The 18,467-nt window shown below is 41.4% G+C and overlaps 1 protein-coding gene across 1 annotated transcript in view; it reads left to right on the top strand.

The window, feature by feature from the left end:
- Positions 1 to 3,829: 3,829 nt before the first annotated feature.
- Positions 3,830 to 18,467, top strand: part of LOC102296405 (NACHT, LRR and PYD domains-containing protein 12) — a 22,707-nt gene continuing 8,069 nt past the window's right edge. Inside the window, exons 1-8 of the mRNA XM_042223830.1 lie at positions 3,830 to 4,225; positions 5,981 to 5,987; positions 9,715 to 11,293; positions 12,028 to 12,201; positions 12,507 to 12,680; positions 13,981 to 14,154; positions 16,499 to 16,675; positions 17,148 to 17,321. Coding sequence (XP_042079764.1) covers positions 3,845 to 4,225; positions 5,981 to 5,987; positions 9,715 to 11,293; positions 12,028 to 12,201; positions 12,507 to 12,680; positions 13,981 to 14,154; positions 16,499 to 16,675; positions 17,148 to 17,321 — 2,840 coding nt within the window. The 5' untranslated portion in view covers positions 3,830 to 3,844. The remainder of the gene's footprint in view (positions 4,226 to 5,980; positions 5,988 to 9,714; positions 11,294 to 12,027; positions 12,202 to 12,506; positions 12,681 to 13,980; positions 14,155 to 16,498; positions 16,676 to 17,147; positions 17,322 to 18,467) is intronic.

Here is an 18,467-nt window from a genome sequence, read left to right as displayed (position 1 = left end):
GGACTCACTGTATTGGTGCACGGGTGTGGGGCGTGTCTCATGGGTGTGGTAGATGATAAATGTGGTTGCACTCATCTGTTCACGGCACCTGATGTTGATGAGCAGAAAGGTAGGGTGAGCATGAGGCAAATCTTTCTGTTGAGCGCAGCTTGAGCGCAGCTTGAGCGCGTGGAATAAAAGGAGCAAATGGTACAGAAGTGTATTTTATGCGTTTATTGTTGCACGTCATCTGTGTCCTCATGTTTAGCCTGCCGCGGCCATTGGTTGGAGGAGCCGCAACAAATTGTCAACAGAAAAGTTTGTAGGTTTTATTGGATTATTTATATATAGATGAGTTTTATTGATGAGAGTTTTATAGTTTGCTGTGGCCTTTGTCCATGCAGCTTTAAGATGAAGCCTTTGGCTACATAAAACAGATTTCTTTCAGGAGTCATATTCCCCTGTTAGGTTTCAGCAGTACAGCTGCACTAGGCGTTGTACTGATTTGCTTTCTAGTTATTGTGCATCAGGCGGCTGAAGCCATTGGCTTGGGAGTACCGGTATGGAGGTACATAAATACCCACCGCTAGTATGTACGGAAGACTAGGTTGAGTTAGTTAGGTTTAATAGGCAGATAGTGGGGGATATTGTGTGTGTCCAAGGTTTATTGAAGGGAATGTCATCAAGTTGATGTGTTGGAATGAAGCTATGTGGCATAGATGCAGTTCAGCGTTTGGATTTTGTAATGTTTTGAAGAAAAATGGAAACACACCAATTAATACAATGTGGTGATGTGGATGGAAAGAAAAGACAGCCGAAACCGACTACTAAGGCTTTGGAGAATCAGATTGAAAGGCTTCAGACAGAACGTCACACTAAGATTAATAAAATTAAAAAGGTCATAAAGGTTATTAAAGAATTAAAGCAATCTGAAGATGTTTCTACTGTTCAGGCTCAGTTAGAGAATTTGTCTGTGTTGCTTAATGAGGCAACTCATCTGCATGAAACCTTGCTCCCTTTGCTTGCTCAAGAGCAAGAAAAACAAACTGCTTGGTTTATAAGTGTGCGAGCACATAATACTGAGTTTATGGAAGAGATAAAGAAATGGCTTCATGATGCAAAGGGAAACCCTCAGAGTAAAAATCTGGTGTCTGAGCTTGAGTTGCCACATTTAAATCCACCTGTTGTTGAGTCTTCTGATGTATTACCTACTGGAAAGGGTTCTGGTGCTTCTAGGCACGCCGGGAATGTTGGTAAAGGTGCTGCGATAGATGATGTTAATCCAAGTGATAGCATCTCTAATGTTGGAAACAAAAGTTGTAGGAAAAGTAAATCATCACTCAGTGGCTCAATGGTTTCATCTGCCTTGTCAGCACGCATAACGGCAGAGGCTGACATGGCTGCCCTTCTTGTTCGACAGAGGTTGTTGAAAGAAAAGCATGCTTTGGAAGAACAAGAAATACAGCTTAAGAAAAGAAAGGAGCTGCTTGACTTAGAAACTGAAATAGCAGCCTCAGCAGCAAAGGTGAATGTTTTAAAAGCTTCTGAAATGTCCCGAGTCTCAAGTGCTGTTAATGTTAAATCTGATGGAATGAATTCGTATTTAGAACGAGAGCAGGGGCGTTTAGGCGTTTTAAATCCTAATGCTCCGACGTTCAAACCTGTGTTACCAGAGCGACCATATCAGGGTGTTGATGCAAGTGATCATCAAGCGCATGTATTGGATGTAAGGCCCAAGGTTAAAAACAGTCAGAGACGAAGTTATATCAAGTATTTCCAGGTGCAGTTTCAACTACTCAGATGATGTCGCAGTCTCACGCACAATCAAAACCTCTCACACATACAGTGCAAGGTGGTGAGGGTCATGATCATCTAGTCACAGTTTTGAAGAAACAAAATGAAATTACAACTTTATTGGCTGAGCAGCAGTCTCTGTTTTTGTTACCAAGGCGTGACATTCAGTTATTTGATGGTGATCCTTTGCAATATCAAACATTTATGAGAGCTTTTGAGCACATGGTGGAGAGTCAAGCTCACAGTGCTAAGGATTGTTTATATTTTCTCGAGCAATACACTAGAGGCCATCCAAGAGAAATGGTCAGAAGCTGTCAGTATATGCCTGCTGAGTATGGATATGCTAAAGCTAAATCTTTGCTCCAAGAGAACTTTGGCAATTCGCTGAAAATTGCTGCTGCCTACATTGAAAGGGTCAGTAAATGGCCACCTATAAAATCTGATGATGTGAAGGCTTTGCAGGAATATGGGTTTTTATTAAGGCAATGTTGCAATGCAATGGGAGACGTGGAGTCCTTGCATGAGTTGGATGTCTCTGCTAATATGCAAGCAGTTATAAAAAAGTTGCCTTATAGGCTCAGGGATAAGTGGAGGAATGTTGTGTACGATCTGCAGGAGAGGTTTCAACGTAAAGTGTTTTTTAGCAATGTTGTTGAGTTTGTCGAAAGGCAAGTTAAGATCGCAAGTGACCCATTGTTTGGAGATATACAGGATCCCCCGACAGCCATCAGAAAAGAGGCGAGGAATAATAAGTCTCAGTTTTACCCTAAGGCTAAGCGGAGTAGTTTTGCTACTACAGTGGCCAAGGTGGAAGGGAAGATTGAGCCAGTGTTGAGGCAAGAGAGTGGTTCAGGTGTGACCAAGGTTTGCTTGTTTTGTGGAGCAGGGCATATGTTGGATTTGTGTCCTTCATTTGAAAGAAAGTTGCGCTGTGAAAGATTATCTTTTTTGAAAGAGAATGGTGTGTGTTTTGGTTGTCTGCGCATTGGGCACAGAAGCAGGGACTGTAGGAAACGTCTCTTGTGTAAAGTTTGTAATCAGAAACACCCCACGCTCTTACATATCCACTCCAAGCAGAGGGAAAGTGTTTCAGTGCAAACTATAGGAGGGGGAGAACCACCAGATGAAGGTCCTTCATGTGCTGTGCAAAGCAGTGGTGTTACTGGGGCCGGTGAGCAAAATAGTGCTTTATCCGTAATATCAGTTAGAGTGAAGTCCAAGAAAGGTAATCAGTCACTGATAACCTATGCTTTCCTAGATCCTGGGAGCTCAGCTTCATTTTGTACTGAAGGGCTCATGAATAGGCTGAATCTTTCAGGAAGGAAAACTGGCATTCTGTTGCGGACAATGGGTCAGGAGAAAATGGTCAGTAGTTATGTTGTTGTTTGATTTGGAAGTAGCTGGTTTGGATTTGGATCACTACTGTGACTTGCCTGACTTATTTACTCAGAAAAGCATGCCTGTTCATCAATGTAATATTCCCCGACAGGAAGATCTCGATAGATGGCCACATTTGCGCTATATTAAGATACTGGAGATAAATTCCGGGGTAGACCTGTTGATCGGGACCAATGTGCCCAAGGCTTTAGAGCCATGGGAGGTTGTTAGAAGTCAGGATGGAGGCCCCAAGCAGTAAAAACTATGCTGGGTTGGACGGTGAATGGTCCTCTCAGAGAGGATTGTAAGACTGACATTTTTGATGTGAGTGTCAATAGGATTTCCGTGGCAAGGTTGGATGAGCTGTGGGAACGTCAAATGAAGGCTGATTTTCCAGAATGTATTCAGGATGAGCAGTTTGCTTTGTCTAGAGAAGATCAGCAGTTTATGAAGTCAGTGATGGATTCTGTTAAGTTGGTTGATGGTCATTACACCATTGGTTTACCTTTTAGGTGCAATCAGGTAAACATGCCAAATAATAGGAAGGCTGTAGAACAGCGAGCTATGAGCCTTAAACGGAAGTTTGTCAAGGATGATTCCTGGTTGTCAGGGCCAAAGTTTCTTGCTGAACCAGAAATTAATTGGCCAGTGAACCTTGATTTTGGAAAGATCTCTTAATGATCCAGAGATTAAAATGGCCAATTTAGTTCATGCTGTTGATGCAAATGAATACAAGAGTGCATCAATCAGGGACATCAAGAAGGCCTACAGAAAGCTGGCTTTGCAGTTACACCCCGACAGAAACCAAGACGACCCGCAAGCCCTGGACAAGTTCGCAGACTTGGGGGCAGCCTATGAGGTCCTCTCAGATAAGGAGAAAAGGAAACAGTATGACATGTATGGAGAGTACAGGCTCAAAGAGGGTCACCACAGCTCTCACAGCGATATCTTCTCCAGTTTCTTTGGTGATTTTGGGTTCATGTTTGGTGGCAACCGACAGCAACAGGACAGGAATATTCCCAGAGGAAATGACATAATACTGGACCAGGAGGTTACACTGGAAGAAGTGTGCTCTGTGAACTTTGTGGGTGGCGAACGTGAGTTGAAAGAGGCAGTGGAAGGATGGAATCAGGCACAGATTCATGAGATGCTGCTGCAAAAGGGCATAAAGTGGATTTTTAATCCTCCTGCTGGTTCCCATCATGGCGGTGTTTGGGAACGTCTCATAAGGTCTGTCAGGAAGGTGTTAAATTCCATTTTGAAAGTGCAGAATTTGGACGAAGAAGGCCTTTGTACAGTTCTTTGTGAGGCAGAGGCTATTGTGAACAGTAGACCAATAACCAAAGCCTCTACTGATCCTAATGATTTGGAGGCCTTGACTCCTAACCATCTGTTGCTGCTTAAGACCAAGCCATTGATACCACCAGGAGTGTTTCAGAAGGGGGACGTGTATGGACGACGTCGATGGAGGCAAGTACAGTACATGTCTGACCTGTTCTGGAAGCGCTGGGTCAAGGAGTACCTGCCCCAGCTTCAAGAGCGTCAGAAGTGGCAGAGAATCGGACGGAACTTCATTCCTGGGGATGTGGTTATCGTTGTCGATGATTCTGCGCCTCGTAACTCTTGGGTGACTGGAACGATTGTGGAAGCAATTTCTGACGGTAAAGGACTTGTACGTCAGGTTCGTGTTAAAACAAAGACTGGTTGTTTGGACAGGCCGATGACTAAAGTGTGTCTTCTACAGGAAGCAGAAGAGTCATGAAAATTGACTTTTTCAAATGTCTCTTTGTATTAATGTGTATTTGTTTATTTTGAATTGAAATTGTATTTTTGAATGATCATGTTTCTCAATATGTCTCCTACATGATAAGTATGATGTAATTATTGCTCTAAAATAATTAGGGGCCGGTATGTAGGAGCCATATGAGTTGTTCCTTTTTGACTAAGTGGGTTGGTTTAAATGGACTCACTGTATTGGTGCACGGGTGTGGGGCGTGTCTCATGGGTGTGGTAGATGATAAATGTGGTTGCACTCACCTGTTCACGGCACCTGATGTTGATGAGCAGAAAGGTAGGGTGAGCATGAGGCAAATCTTTCTGTTGACCGCAGCTTGAGCGCAGCTTGAATGATTTGGATGTATTTTGACTGGAACTTGATGGTTTATGTATATTTATGTATAACTGCAATGGTAGTTTACTGAGGGGAGGACTGGTGGCTCGCAGCTGTTGACTTGCATTGGTCCAGGACCATGAGGTTGTTTGATTTGTGTTGATGAAGGCCTGCCTCCTTCTCCTCAGTCACTTTTTACGAGACCATGAGTGTGTTTCATTTTTTGTTCTGTCAGTCTTGGATGTGACTCACCATGATTCTGGTTCTCCTTTCACAGTCAGTACTGCTGGTTTCTCTCTCAGACTGACTGAAGATGAGTGATCTGGAGTCTCCAGGATCCAGCCGTCTGTCTGTGACCGACACAAAGTAAGATACTGTCTCTAATGTACACGAAGGAAATGGAGAACATAGGTAAACTCAGTATATAGAAACAATTACAAGTTTAAAAGGACAAGTAAGATTGAGTGGGAGAGGACTGGTTTAACAGGAAGAAGAGAAAATTCCACAGTATCCGTGCAAAACGTTTCACTTTGAAATCTTTAAAAGAATGTGGACAAACAGGTGGACTTGGTGTCAGTGGAGTTTACTACTGGAAGTTTGAGATTGTGATGATTATTACTTCAAAAACACCTGTACAGACGTTTACCAGACATTCCATACCAGTGGAGTGCCCAGTAACACTTTGAGGTGACTGGAGCTTTATATATAAAATGAATACAGTCCGATCAGTTTATGAGAATAGACAAAGTGACTTTGGTAATATCAGTTGCCAATTTTTAGTTGGTATTGGTTTGTAAGATTAGTTTAAAATAAAGACTTCATTTTAACTGAATTTTGTTACGTCTCAAGAATTTGGACTTTTAGCCTTAAGGACAAACCTAAGGAGGAGGTTGGACTTTAGAGTTGAGCCCAGAGATGTACGGCTGATTGAGGGGCTACTTTTTGTCATCAAACTAAAAAGAAATAAAATGTAGGCTTAGAAGATACGGTTGGTTGTTTGGTTCAGCATCTCTGAATATCTTCAGAGCTGTAGAGGCTTCAGAATGTAGAAGTTTGGATGGAAACTCCAAATACTTGAAGCCCACAAGATGCATCTTTAAAAAGTCAAAAAGAAGCGAAAAATTGCTCTCGCTAAAACCAAAATAACATTTATAACAACAACAACAAAAGTGTATGATTTGGTAATATGATTGGAATGGAACAAATGGATTCTGAAAATCAGAGATTGAGTTTCCAAGTGAATAATGCAGCTGAAAAACTTTCCTGTTATATGAAGACTTTTAACCTATAGTTCAGTATTGATCTGCCACAGTCAGCGAACAAAACTGCCAAAAAGGAAAAAGACATTAAGATCCTCAAAAGCTTGGCATAATATAGTCATACATTTTCACCTGAATACATCTGCCCTGTGCAAATCCGTTTCAAAGGCCTTTGCAGCTAATAATGGTCAATATTTTTAATTTAAAGAATACAGAAAAACAGCTGGTTCTTTTTCAGGGTTTCATAGCTTTTTAGTGTAGAATACCAAGCTTTAATATTATAGAGATTTGCAAGTATCTACAAAGCATGATATGATGTGAAGTTCAACATCTGGGACATGTGTCCCGCTATGCATTTCAGAAAATGACTCAATCTCTTAGTATAGCAAACAAACAATGCAGGAGGGCAGAAAAATAATGGTCTCCTCTGCCGTGGCATCAGAAGTTGAGAATTGACGGGACAAAGTGTTGGGTTTCTCGTTTTGGGTTGCCGGGTCTATAGATCATAACACAGTTGAACCAAGCAAAGGAGAGGGCCCACCTGGCTTGTCTTGAGTGGCTGCTGTGAGATATGCAAGATGCTTGTGGTCAGTCAAACGATGAACAATGAGCAGGTGTTGTGCTCCCTCCCGCCAGCTAGCAGTTCCACTTCTCCCACGTTATAGTTTTGATCAGTTCAAGAAAGACAGCAGAAGGAAAAAAGCTGCATTTTCCCTTCCTTGTTCTGGAACAAGATGAACTCCATCAACGATAAATTGTTGGGTGGTCACACACAGCTGACTGCAGCTTTCCAGTCTTATAAACAGTACATTTGCACAATGACTGAAACCAGCCCACTGGCTGTGACATCATTTCATTGATCATTAATATTCAAATCGTCATGACCATTGATCAACAATCATTGATCAAAGACCATTGATCATGGAATAATCTTCCACACTGCACCTAACGTGACAAACTGAAAGCAGTCATTGGGTGGGAAACCTTGAGAAAAACACTTTTGACCTTAGAGAAGAGCTCTGCATAGAAAAGGATCAGGTTTGAACTTAGTTTGTGCAGCTGTACCTTTAACTAAGGCAAGTTCCTGCATCAACTTGTCCTGTTGTCTTTTTGAACTGTGCTTCACTATTCACTACAGATGAATGCACTGTAAACACCTGCGTGTGAGTCACTTTGGTCACTTTGACAGTTGTACTGGTAATAATCATTTTCCCTTTGTGTCCTCAGAGAGAACAGTGATGTTGGTGTGGAGGAGGAGGAGCAGTTGTCCTGCTGTGCTTTGGGTCAAGATGTCTCAGAGGATTCAGTCGCTACCAGTTGTGGCATCTCTGTCCAAAGTAAGAGTCGGTATCGGTGTGCTGATGAACACATTTTTGAAAACTTGACTTCTTGTTTTGTAGGTGCATGAAAAAGATTTCATTAGATTTTTTATGGTATAGGTTTTTTTCCTGTTTTACTTTGAATGTTGTTTCCTTTCATGTCTCATGTTAGTTTTACTTCCTGTCTTAATTATTTTTCACCTGGTTTGCTAAAGTTCAGCTGTCATGTTCCCCACCTGCTCACAATATCAGGCAATCCTCAATATATACTACTCAAAAAAATCAGAGGAACGCACTGAAAGCATAATGGCTCTCGCGCGGAGAAAAACATGCTGGAGATCAATACTGATGCAAACTGGGTGATGTGTTGGAAACTAAAGGATTCAATTGTTTGTTGGAAATAAATGATCCAAATACTGGATACTGGCTGAATCCAAATACAAACAGAAAATCAGAGTGAAAAACGCTGCAGCAGGCTTTTCCATTTGGCTCTGATTTCATAGCAGCAGCTGAAAATGAAATAGTTTGTATGGCTGCGTGTGCTGCTGGGCCAAAATTTTAGCTGGTCATTTGTAGATTTTTAGATGAAATTAAAAAAAAAAAAAACACCCAACAAAAGATCATCTAAAGAAGAGCAGAGTTCATTTACACACTTTATTAAGCAGCTACTGTACAACAAGAACAGAATCATGTAAATGGCCAAGCAACAGTAATCCCAGGGTGTAGCACAGCAGGCAAAGAGACGCAGTAGCACAGAGAGTAAAGGATCACATGGAGAACAAATGGAGCGCGCTCACGAGCCCTCACTTCGTACAGAGCCAGAAATTTCTGACCCACAGAGCTCACTAAGACGACGATAACTCTAGTTTTTCCCACACAGATTACATATAACATCACACTGAATGAAATTACATGTAGTAGATTACATGAACTATATAAGATGAGGATTCGCATATTAAGCATATTCAGAACTATTTCCTTCCATTATTTTCTTGGGTTAACAGTTTTTGTTACTTTGCTGCTATTGCTTAAATTTTATTCATATAGCACCAAGTCACAACCGCCACCTTATGGCACTTTATAGTGTAAGGTAAAGCCTCAGTAATAAAGCCTCAGACAACTCCCTACGAGCAACGACTTGGAGACATTAAGAAAGAAGAACTCTCTCTTTGTACAGTCGAAAACTGAGACGGAACCAGGTTCAGTGACGGGCCGCCATCCACCACGACTGGTTGGAATGAGGGGAGGAGGGCAGGATAAAACCTGCAGCCTGAGAGCAAAGTGCTCCATCTATCTGATATGATACTGTGAGGCCTCTCACATAAGATGGGGCTGTTTTATTATGGCCCTTTTTATGTGAGAAGCATTTTGAATTCAGCTCTGGATTTAACAAGAAGCCAATGATGTGAAGCCAGTATGAGGGGAATTTTCCCTCTTAAAATGTCTCATTAGGAACATTTTTAACAGTTGCTTCTTGTCTCTGCTGTGACAAAAAAAAAGGTTGAATCAAAATGTTTTAAATAAGTCACACACTGGTTATAACTTAATGCTGAAAATGTCATGTTACATGATTTACTATTTTCTGAAGCTTATTTACAATTTACAATGCTTAACACCATTCCCATCCCTCCCGTCAAAAGATAAAAATCTGTTTTTCATGCAGTTTCACACACTAAAGACATTTCATTCTTTTTGGTTTCTTGTTGTCAATCAGCAGATGCAAGTCTGGAAGACGTTTTAGAAGAATATAAGACCAGTCTTAGGAGGAGGTTTGAAAGTTTGACTGAAGAAACTGATAATACAGGAAGTGGAACCCTCCCGAACAAGATCTACACTGAGCTCTACATCACAGAGGCACAGAATGAAGACGTTCATGACCAACATGAGGTGATGCAGCTGGAGACAGCTTCCAAGATGGACGCCCTCCATGACACTCCAATCAGGTGCCAGGACATCTTTAAAGCCTTACCTGACCAACAGAGACCCATCAGAGTGGTTCTGACCAACGGCGTGGCTGGTGTTGGAAAAACCTTCTCAGTGCAGAAGTTCACTCTGGACTGGGCAGAGGGCTTGGAGAACCAACATGTCAGTGTGGTGGTTCTGCTTTCATTCAGGGAGCTGAACCTGATCAGAGATGAGCAGTACAGTCTTCTGGAGCTGCTCCATGTTTTCCATCCAACATTACAGAAGGTCACAGCAGAGAAGCTGGCTGTCTCTCAGCTTTTGTTCATCTTTGACGGCCTGGATGAAAGCAGACTTTCATTGGATTTCACCAACAGGAAGCTGCTGTCTGATGTCACACAGAAGTCATCAGTCAGCCAGCTGCTGACAAACCTCATCCAGGGGAATCTGCTTCCCTCGGCTCTCGTCTGGATAACTTCCCGACCTGCAGCAGCCAATCAGATCCCTCCTACATGTGTTGACAGGCTAACAGAAGTACGAGGCTTCACTGACGCCCAGAAGGAGGAGTACTTCAGGAGGAGATTCAGTGATGAAGAGCTGTCCAGCAGAATCATCTCCCACATGAAGACATCCAGGAGCCTCCACATCATGTGTAGAATCCCAGTCTTCTGCTGGATCACTGCTACAGTTCTGGAGCACATGTTGACTACAGAGCAGAGAGGAGAGCTGCCCAAGACCCTGACTGACATGTACTCACACTTCTTGTTGGTTCAGATGAAGAAGGGGAACAAACATGTGGGGGGACATGAAACAAGTGAGATGGCTGAAAGGAAATTTCTTCTGAAACTGGGGAGGCTGGCATTTAAACATCTGGAAAAAGGAAACACCTTCTTCTACCAAGAAGACCTAGATCAGTGTGGTCTGGATGCTACAGAGGCCTTGTTGCACACAGAAGTTTATACGGAGATCTTTAAAAGAGAGCAAGGTATCTTACAGAAACCAGTCTACTGCTTTATTCATCAGAGTATTCAGGAGTTTCTGGCTGCAGTCTACATTTTCTACTGTTGCAACAACAGGAATACAGAAAGAACAGGAAGACTGGATGATTGCAACTCATCTCTAGATGTCTTTCTAAGTGGATTAATGAAAAAGTTACTCCAAAGTAAAAATACCCACCTGGACAAGTTTGTTCGCTTCCTTCATGGCCTCACTCTGGAGTCCAACCAGAGACTCTTAGGAGATCTGCTTGGTCAGACAGAGAACGGTCCAGAAATTATTCAGAGAGTCATCAATAATCTGAAAGAGATAAACCTATTTGGACAGCCTCCTGCCAGAAGCATCAACATCTTCCACTGTCTGATGGAGATGAAGGACTTCTCAATATTTCAGCAAATCCACAAGAAGCAACTTTCTTTGATGAACTGTTCAGATCTGACCTACATGTTGCAGATGTCCGATAATGTTCTAGAAGAGTTAGACTTGAAGAAATATAACACAACAGAGATTGGTCGGCAGAGTCTGATTCCAGCTGTGAGGAACTGCAAAAATGCTCGGTGAGTACGGATTTGATTAAAAAAAAATTATAAATCTTTGTAGATTAATAGTTTAATTTTTCAGACATTCTCAGTATAATGTAATATAATGTTTGGGATCACAAGCATCAACCCTTCCATGGCGCCTCAACCCCTCATCTTAATGGGCCACATGATGGAGTGAGGCGAGGTCTAACAATGCTTTCACCCAAAACCTCTGATGATAATGACCCACACTTTTTTCACACCTTGGCTCATGTGGTGAGCCACATGGTCAATAGTGGGTCAGTAACCCTCTTAAGTAGGGGTGTCAAACTTCATTCCTCGAGGGCAGGTGTCCTGAAACTTTTAAATGTGTCTCTGCTGCAACACACCTGAATAAAATGAATAGGTCATTAGCAAGACTCTATAGAACTTGACTGCATGCTGAAGTGGCACTTCAGCCATTTGATTCATGTTACAGCAGCTCAGCAGAGTGAATGAACATGGTGCAATAAAAGTACTTTTGGAGGTACAAAACGTACTTTACTTACTTTTATGTAAATTTAATTGAGTAGGGTTAGGGGTTGCTGTCTATACTACACAGTAACCTGAACTGTCTATCAAAGTAACCAATCACATAATTGAAAAATGCCCACAATGCTTTGCTTTGACTTTTTTTCAGTTGCAAACTAAATATTATTTGTCCCACAGAGTCAATGTGATCCATAGCATCATCTTTCATTAAATGTTTTGTAATATGCATGTCCTTATAGACTTGCTGCCTGCGGACTGTCTAAGATGCACTGTGAAATTGTGGCCTCAGCTCTGAAGTCCAGTCCTTCACATCTAATAGAGTTGGACCTGAGCGAAAACAACTTGCGTGATTCAGACGTGAAGCAGCTATTTTCTTCACTGGAAAGTCCAAACTGTAGACTGGAGACTCTGAGGTCAGTTTGCTAACAGTTTCTGCTCCTTAACATATTCAACAAGATAAAATGATCGACTTGTGTCCTGACTCAGAAGTAACCCAAGAAAGGGAATATATTTCTTTGTGCTGTGTAACTTTGTAAGACATCTACTTGGTTTGTGTTCAGAAGGATGATTGTAATATAGATAAAATAAGAGTCAGAATCTTATATTTCTAGTCCAGTGTTTGATCTGATGGTGTTCGGGGAATGATAGACTCCAGTGAGACATGTCTACATGCGATGTTATTAATTACTTTTTTCTACATCGTTTATTCACTATTCAGATTGAGTCGCTGTAATCTGACAGATGTAAGCTGCGATGCTCTCAGCTCAGCTCTAACATCCTACCCTTCTCGTCTGAAACATCTGGACCTAAGTAGAAATAAACTGCAGGATTCAGGAGTAAGCCATCTGTGTAGTTTTCTGAAGAACCCACAATGTAAACTGGAGACTCTAAGGTCAGTAGGTTACTGCTTTCACCAAATACATTTACGTCAGAGCAATGATCCTGTAAACCTGCAGCCTTTTCAGCTCCACCATTCCTTAGTGAAACTGTTTGGGGGAGAATGGTGACAGTCAAAAAGCCAAGTCACATGTTGTACAGCGCATTTATAAACAACAGCGCGCACACAAAAAAACAAAAATGAAAGATAAATCAGAGATGGGGTTTAAAAGAAACCCCAATGTAAGAAAACTTGAGCAAACTACATGGTTTTTCAAACAGGTTCTCATCAGTGGGGTGAAATAAAAAATAAATTCTCAATAAAAAGAGAGTGATTGCTTAGACACTGTTAATGACAAAACCATCAAAACCGATGAAGACAGTCTCTGTTTTATGTGCTGAATTGCTGCATCAATTAAATATTTTTATGCTTTATCCTTAACAAAGTGCGTCAGAAATCTTTCTTATTTTATTCATTCATTCAGAATTTCAACTCAATTTAAATTAAAAACCAAAAAATTGGTTTCAGCCTGATGATTAAAGTGTCTAATGCTGGAGAGATTCTGATATGAAGAGGCAGTTTGTTCCACTGTTTAGGAGTAACTGCTATAAAGGCCCAAGCTCCCCTATGTCTGGACCTCCAGACAACTGAGGCAAAATAAAGGCATGGATAATCCCTACAAATGACATCAGCTTTGCAGTTAGCCAAAGTTTAAAGAAATTAATTTCAACAGTATTTTTATTGAGCCCAAAGGGAGCATAAAAATTGCCAAAAGAGCTGGGCCAAAAATAGACCCCTAGGGTAAGCCCAAATGACAGGTCCCCTAAAACCTATTTAATGTAAAACTTCTGTGGGTTAAACAGGTTTAAAACCATTGTCAAAAATTAAGGAATTAAGGATTAAAGTGTCTCAACCTAGAGTTATGGATAGCATGATCTATAGTATCAAGGACAACACAGCAGGCTATGTACTAAAATGGCAGAATCTCCTGAGTATATAATGGTTACTGAAAGTTAGAGCAAGGGATCAGAAAACCAGTAACATCTGTCAGAAGGATGTTGGGCTCATGCTTACAGGAAATGAAGCTGGATTACATCTGACAGCCTCGCAAGATGTATATAGACATCAGTTGTTGAACTGCTGGAGTAAATCTAATTTCACATCATTTGTTTTCTCATGGAACTTTTACTTTTGTCAGAAAACAACTGATCTGTTTCATCAGTGAACACTAGCTTTTATTTTAGAGAACTAATATCTGATTGCATAATCCTATTGATTATTCAATATCTGATTTGATGTTTCATTCTCAATTCAGATTGGATGACTGTGGTTTGTCAGAGATAAGCTGTGCTTCTCTGGTCGCAGCTATTAAGTCAAACCCTTCCCATCTGAAACATCTGGACCTGAGTTTCATCAACATGAAGGATTCAGGAATGAAGAAGCTGTGTGATTTTCTGGAGAGTCCAGGTTGCAGACTGGAGACTCTAAGGTTAGACATGATGCTTTTGTTGTATGCTAAGATGAATATGATATGAACAATTATTGTGGCTGATATCACTGTCATGAATTTTGGGGCTCATGAATCACCAATCAATTGATCCCTGTCAGTTAATGACTTTTTGCACTGTGGAAAGCTGACATTTACAAGTGCTAGTAAATTGCTGGGATAAAACCATAGCAAATTATGTGGTGAGCATGGTTGTGAATTTTGTCAAAGGTGTAAATTAGATTAAATATTGCAGCACTTCACTCAGTTCTGCATTGTTGGAAAACGGTGGGGGAAAATGACTTGCTATTGTTTGATAGGGTTGTCAGTGGGAGAAACGTTTCGTCAAAGCTGGGAAGGCTCCTAAGTAGAGCTCCAGGTGATCAAGGAGAGAAGGAAAACTGCTGTCTAAGCGAAAACCCGTAGTGGTCCTTTATGTGTCAAAAGTATCGGAAACTCTGAGACACATCTTCACTAAACATCGCGTCTCTCTAGCTTTTAAACTCCAAAGCACACTGCACCAAAAATTGGATGAGGATGTCCACATCCTGGATGAGGAGGAATCCTGGTTTGAGCACGGAGTCAAGGAGGCCATTTACATGAAAAAGGAAAGACCACCTCTGAAGGAGGGGGCCTAAGGGTACATCTGTCACCATCTTACAGTGCTGTGATTGCAGCCATTCCCCAACTCTCTGTGAATGGAACTCATGGCCAATGAACAGTGGTCTTGGATTAGTGGTTGTTGATCAATAGTCTATCCCTCGGTGGTTGTTGAGCAATTTGCATATTAATGATCAAGGAACTGACCTCACAGCCCATTGGTCTTTCAGTGGTGCTGGTGTCAGTCATTGTGCAAATGTCCTGTTTATAAGGTTGGAAACCTGCAGTCAGCTGAGACTGAAGAAGTCACTTGGATGAGTGACGAAACGTTTCTCCCACACAAAAAAAACGCTAAGTCCAGATGTGCAGAATCAACTTTTTGGCATCTACTTACCTGGATGAAAGATCATGCATCAATATATCAGTGAGTAAATTTATAGACAAAACATGTCACATCACCAAACATGTTGATTCAGAGTCAAACTTTTTCTGAATAACAAGCAGTTTTAAACCATCAAAGAGACCTTTTCTTTTCATCAGATGTCCACTGTGTTGCTCCCAGCAACTGTGAACCATAGGACACTGGTAGAACACATTGAACCTCATGTTGAGTCTGGCAATGACAAAAAAGGGGAAGGGTCATCCCAACAGTTTACATCCACCAATTTACGTAAAAAATAAAGCCCGGTCTACCAGCAACAGCAGTGATGTGATTTAATTTCATTTTATTGTGTTTTGTTTTGTTTTGTTCTGTTTTGTTTTATTTTTACTTTCTATGCCAAAGTTTTTAACAGTTTATAGACAGCCTGAGGGAGAATAAGGAAGGAAGGAACCACACAATTTTACCATTATTACATTAGAGACAGCAAAAAGTAGTCAAATATCACTCTTTTGTTACATTATACTCACGAAGAACGTTTGGCCAATATTTCCTCATTTTTATATAGAGAGTAAAAAGAATAGCCAAGGCTGGACTTGAATCCAGTGCACTTTAGCAAGGACTCAGTAGCCCTCAGTATATTCATAAGTCATACTTATCTAAATCAATTAGCCTCTGACTCAGGACTTCTTAGCATTAGCAGCATGGTATTTTTTTTCAAATCCCAAGGTTAAAACATACTAAAAAGTTATTTACATACTCTGTCTATGCTATTAAAGGCATTCAGAGGCAATGCCAATCTGTGAAAATAAAATCAAAGTTGATTAGAAAATGTATCTGTTTATGTTCATAACAGAACAAAGGGTGTTTGCAGCGGTTTCTGCTGACACTGGTAGTAAAGCAGTACAACAGTCAAGATGTTTGTGTATGTCTGTTAAAAATTGTTGTGGGAATCCAAACCTAGATGTGACACCCATCTCAGTTGTGGTTATGACTTTACTAAACATCATCAGTACTCCAAAAGAATAGAATGCAGAAGTAAGGGAAGCATGGAGCGGTTAGTGCTAAGCTAAGGGTTACCCCCTCTCAAGCAGGCGTTCCCTACCATCTTGTTGGTGAACATTTACTCTGTAGATGTTTACATTTACACTATGGAGAACTATCCACTGAGCAGTGAGGGGCTGCTGCAGCTATGTGCGCACAGAGCTGACTGACAACATACTAGTCTTGAGTTGAGCTGACCACTTCACAAAATGGACAGAGTAGCTATGAACCCTCTGCAGCAATTCTAAAACACTGACTCATTCACCCAGCATTGTTTTCTAAACCTGCATTTTTATTTTTTATTTTTTTTTGGTCTTTTTACAGTTTGAGGGGCCACTATTTGTCATCAATCAGCTGCGCTTCTCTGGGCTCAGCTCTGAGGTCCAACCCCTCCAACCTGAAACATCTGGACCTGAGCTTCAACTACAACCCAGAGGGTGCACTAGTGAAGGAGCTATGCGGTTTTCTGGAGAATCAAAAGTGTAAATTGGAGACTCTCAGGTAAAACCAAATATCATTTATTGCAGAACATGTCCACTGTTAGTTTTTAAAGTAAATTTGTTTGTCCATTCTAATTAAAATGCATGTACAAAAGATCCACTGAACTCAGGTTTGTTTCAACTGATAGCTGATCAAGTAGTGTGTCTGTCAAGGTTACTTCAGCCTGACTGCATAAATAATGTCTGATGATCATCTTATCATACTGATCCAGAACACATTAAAGAAAATTTTCAGATTTAGGACCTTAAAGCATTTTTATGGTATAGACCCAATATATGTTTGAATGTTGTACTGACAATTTGATGTTTTTGGAAGAATGTCCTTCTCTTAAATGGACCATCATGTCAAAGTGGCCTTCCTGTTTAAAGTGAAAAACTAATCAATCAGGATAAATTAAACTTGAGGTATTTATTTAAAACCAGCACATCTGGTGGGTTTATAAGTTTACTTTCATGTTATTCTTTTTTTCCAGATTGATTCGCTGCAATTTGTCAAACGAAACCTTAACGGCTCTGGCCTCTGCTCTGAAATCCAACCCTTCCCATCTGAGAGACTTGCAGTTAAGAGGAAATGACCTATGTGATTCAGAATTCCACAAGTTGTGTGGTTTTCTGGAGAGTCCACAGTGTAAACTGGAGAGTCTGGGGTTAGTTCATGGACTGTCTTTCAGAAGGCTTTACAACTTTTAATTTGTTTCAATAAAGAAGGCGTGGATAGTGTGATGGATATCAGCTGTGCCACCCAGCCTTCCTTGGCACTGTTCCCTAAACCCGCTGCTTCACCCCTCCCCTGCAGCTGAGCCACAAACCACACCCTGCCACATACCCCCATTTTCCCAGTTTGGGCCGGGGGGCCATTCGGCCTTGGATGAGGTCAGTCAAGGAGCAGGTCGGCTCCCAAACGTTTGGCACAAACTGGTGGTAGAGCTAACACATAGAGAGAGACAACCCTTCACACTCACACCTATGGGCAATTTAGAATCACTAACCTAACCCCACTAACTGCATGTCTTTAGATCACCGGTCCCCAACCTTTTTCGCGTCAAGGACCGGCCTTTAAGGTGTCGCGGATAAATAAGACAAAGTAAAATGATATGACTATAAAAAAAAAAGCATGCACGGCAGACCCAGTTGTGTTCTGTACGTTTTTATTATTATATGCACAACACCAACGGCACCCAGGACTCGTGGACCGGTACCAGTCTATGGCGCGTGGGTTGGGGATCATTGCTTTAGACCAGGGTCTCGAACTCCAGTCCTCGAGGACGTTGTCCTGCACCTTTTCCAGTGTCCCTTTTGCAACACATCTGAATACAATGAGTAGGTCATTAGCAAGACACTATAGCTGACTGCATGCTGAAGTGGCAATCCCTAACCCCACTCAAGTAAATTTAAATAAATGTGAGTGTCTGGAAAAATGTACTTTTAAAAGTACTTTTATTGCACCATGTTCATTCACTCTGCTGAGCTGCTGTCACATGAATCAAATGGCTGAATTGCCACCTCAGCATGCAGTCAAGTTCTATAGAGCCCTGCTAATGACCTACTCATTGTATTCAGGTGTGTTGCAACAGGGACACATGGAAAAGTTGCAGGACACTGGCCATTGAGGACTGGAGTTTGAGACCCCTGATTTAGACTGTAGGAGAAGATGGAGTACCCAGAGAGACTCCACACAAACACGAGGTGAACATGTGAACTCCATACAGAGAGACTCTAGCTGTGTCCCAAAACGTAGGCTGCATCCTTCGGAGGCCGCATTTGAAGGCCGGTTACGTCACAGCCAGGCGACG

Source organism: Haplochromis burtoni, unplaced genomic scaffold, assembly GCF_018398535.1.
Source record: "Haplochromis burtoni strain Fernald_Lab_line unplaced genomic scaffold, NCSU_Asbu1 Contig_121, whole genome shotgun sequence".
NCBI classification, from domain to species: Eukaryota; Metazoa; Chordata; class Actinopteri; order Cichliformes; family Cichlidae; genus Haplochromis; species Haplochromis burtoni.
Note: the sequence above shows the minus strand (reverse complement) of the source record. Positions and strands in the feature narration are given on the sequence as shown.